General features: G+C 34.8%; 1 protein-coding gene across 1 annotated transcript in view; it reads right to left on the bottom strand.

Annotated features, from left to right (window-relative positions):
* GABRR3 (gamma-aminobutyric acid type A receptor subunit rho3) overlaps window positions 1-2,476 on the bottom strand; it is a 64,822-nt gene that overhangs the window by 7,087 nt on the left and 55,259 nt on the right. Inside the window, 1 exon segment of the mRNA XM_006171552.1 lies at window positions 2,445-2,476. Coding sequence (XP_006171614.1) covers window positions 2,445-2,476 — 32 coding nt within the window.

Below are 2,476 nucleotides of genomic sequence, written 5' to 3'. Positions count from 1 at the left end.
CTGAACCAGAGTCTTACAATAATCGAGGTGATGTGTGTGCACCGTTGCAGAGTGCTCGCCTAAAATCTGTTTCTCTCCCATCTGCACGGCACTTACTGTAAGTGGTACATAGCCTGCACACACAGCCACATACTGTCAACAAGAGAAATGGGAGATTCTGCAGTCAAACAAAATCAGTGCTTAACAGAGCTTTGATTCAAAAGAAGAAAGAGCATTCTAGTCACACTTCCAGTTGCAATTGTAGTTCTGGTGGCTGTGAATCTTCTGGCAAATTACTTCATTAAGACTCTGCTTCTTTATTTTAAAAATTAAAATAATAATCTCTGCAAGATTTACATTGGAGAACTGATGTGAAAGTTTAGTGTAAAAAGATAATATAAAAACACTCTGGAAGTACAAAATACTCTGAGAGAACAAATTGAATATTTTAAGTGTGTGCAAATGTTCATGTAAGAATTTCTTAAGTGAAAATAAATACATTTCATTTAAATTGTGAGTGTATGTACCTATACTCTATATATCTAAAATATACAAGGGCTCTTTATAAAGCTCATGAAAAATACATATTATGAAAAATTGCATAGATTTCAGAAAACTTTAAATATATTTTAAATATAATTTCAGATTTACATATGATTGTATATCGTTGTGGGGTACAGTATAGTTTTTCAAAGCATGCACACATGTGTAATAATCAAATCAAGGTGAATAGATTGTGGAATGGTGTCCACAATAATAAAGAAGGATATTGCCTATCTCCTTTATATGCCTCCCCAGAAAATTAGTAGAATGAATATTGTAACTACACAACATGTCTTTGATGAAGATTTCAAATTTTTTTTCGCACCAAGATAAACTTGTATCTTAATTCCATTTTTCCATGAACTTTTTGAAGCCCCTTCATGTATGTGTACATATATAATATACAATATGTACATATATGCATACATTATGTATGTGTACATACATGTAGATATATTTAATGTGCATTCATATCATATATAATATATATGTACACATACAAACATGGAGAATTAGTGGAAAAGTGGAATTAAGGTGTGAAGTTTTTTTAATTGCCAAAGGGCATATGTGCTTGCCAGATGGAGACAGAGAGAGAGAGAGACAGAGAGAGAGAGGACACCTCCAGTGGGGTGTGGCCACAGTCCCTTCTTCTCTATGTCTCCATCCCATCAAGACTTAGTGCGCACAACACATGTACCAGCCATATTTTTAAAACTGTTGTGACTGGGATTCAAACCTTGGTTGGCCATGTTCCTTTAACCACTAGGTTGTAGGACCTGCCCAAGGTATGGGTATTTTAGTGCAAAGATACTTTAAAATCCTTGCGCAGTTTTTCAAAATAAGAATTGTCCGTAAATCTTGTTGAAGACCTCTTGTATATGCTCTCTCTGTATATACAAATATTTAAAACATAGTCTCTCTCTATATAGTGTATAAAACAGTGAACAGTGTGCATATACATAATAGGTACACTGTATTAGAGTATGTATATATACTGTGTTTGTCTAGTCTGTATATACATACACACTATATATATAATGTTTTAAATAGAGAGTATATATGCATACTAGACATACACAGTATATATATACACACACACATAAATATATTTATACGGTCATTGGAAAAGTGATGATGTATTTTTCCATTTTTCTATGTGAAAATGCATCTTGCCTTTTCTATTGACTATTATTTAACTTGCTTTAAATGCCTGCATTTCTGTACAAGAATTTGAAATTGAGACTATATGTATATACACACACACACACACACACACACACACACAATTTATGTAATCTCTTAAGTGTAGGCTAGCAAATGAATGACTCTTATCAGTTAGGTTTCTAAAGTACAATATATAATGCCAGTTCTCCTAAGAATGAAGAACTGGTGCTCAAATTCTTTGTGAAATGAAGCCAGTAGAGAACATTCTATTCAACTTTATTAAGAAAAATCACAAAACACATGTGATAGCATTTAGAGCCTAGAGCCCAGAAGGCACCTTATTCCCAGGGTATGGTAGGGAGAACAGACTTCTTTTATGCTCTACCACTTTCTGAGGGACAAGAAGATAAAAATAAATTCTAGTTCTTGGTGGAAAGAAACATATCGTTTATTGGTTGAAAGCACAGCTCTTGCAATCAAGAAGACCTGAAGCGAACCCTGATCCTCTTTAGCTGTGTGACCTTGGCCAAGTTACCACCTTCCTGCACTTATTTTTGCCTCTGTGAAGTAAGGGTGATAAAATATGGACCTCCCTGGTTAAAGTTCAGTATTAAATTGCCATCATCCTGTAAACTGGCATCCTGCCAAGGCAAATGAACTTAATGCAAAGGCTGAAAATGCTATCAAGGGAGGGATATAGATGAGGATAGTTTGGTCCATATTCCCAAAGGGACCCGAGAGTCAAAGCAAAGCTGTACCTTCCCTCTCTTCTTGAATCGTTTCCGCTCTT

The sequence above is a fragment of the Tupaia chinensis genome, unplaced genomic scaffold (genome assembly GCF_000334495.1).
Source record: "Tupaia chinensis unplaced genomic scaffold, TupChi_1.0 Scaffold149851_1, whole genome shotgun sequence".
Taxonomy (NCBI): domain Eukaryota; kingdom Metazoa; phylum Chordata; class Mammalia; order Scandentia; family Tupaiidae; genus Tupaia; species Tupaia belangeri.
The sequence above is the reverse complement of the archived record's forward strand: the minus strand, read 5'-3'. Positions and strand labels throughout refer to the sequence as shown.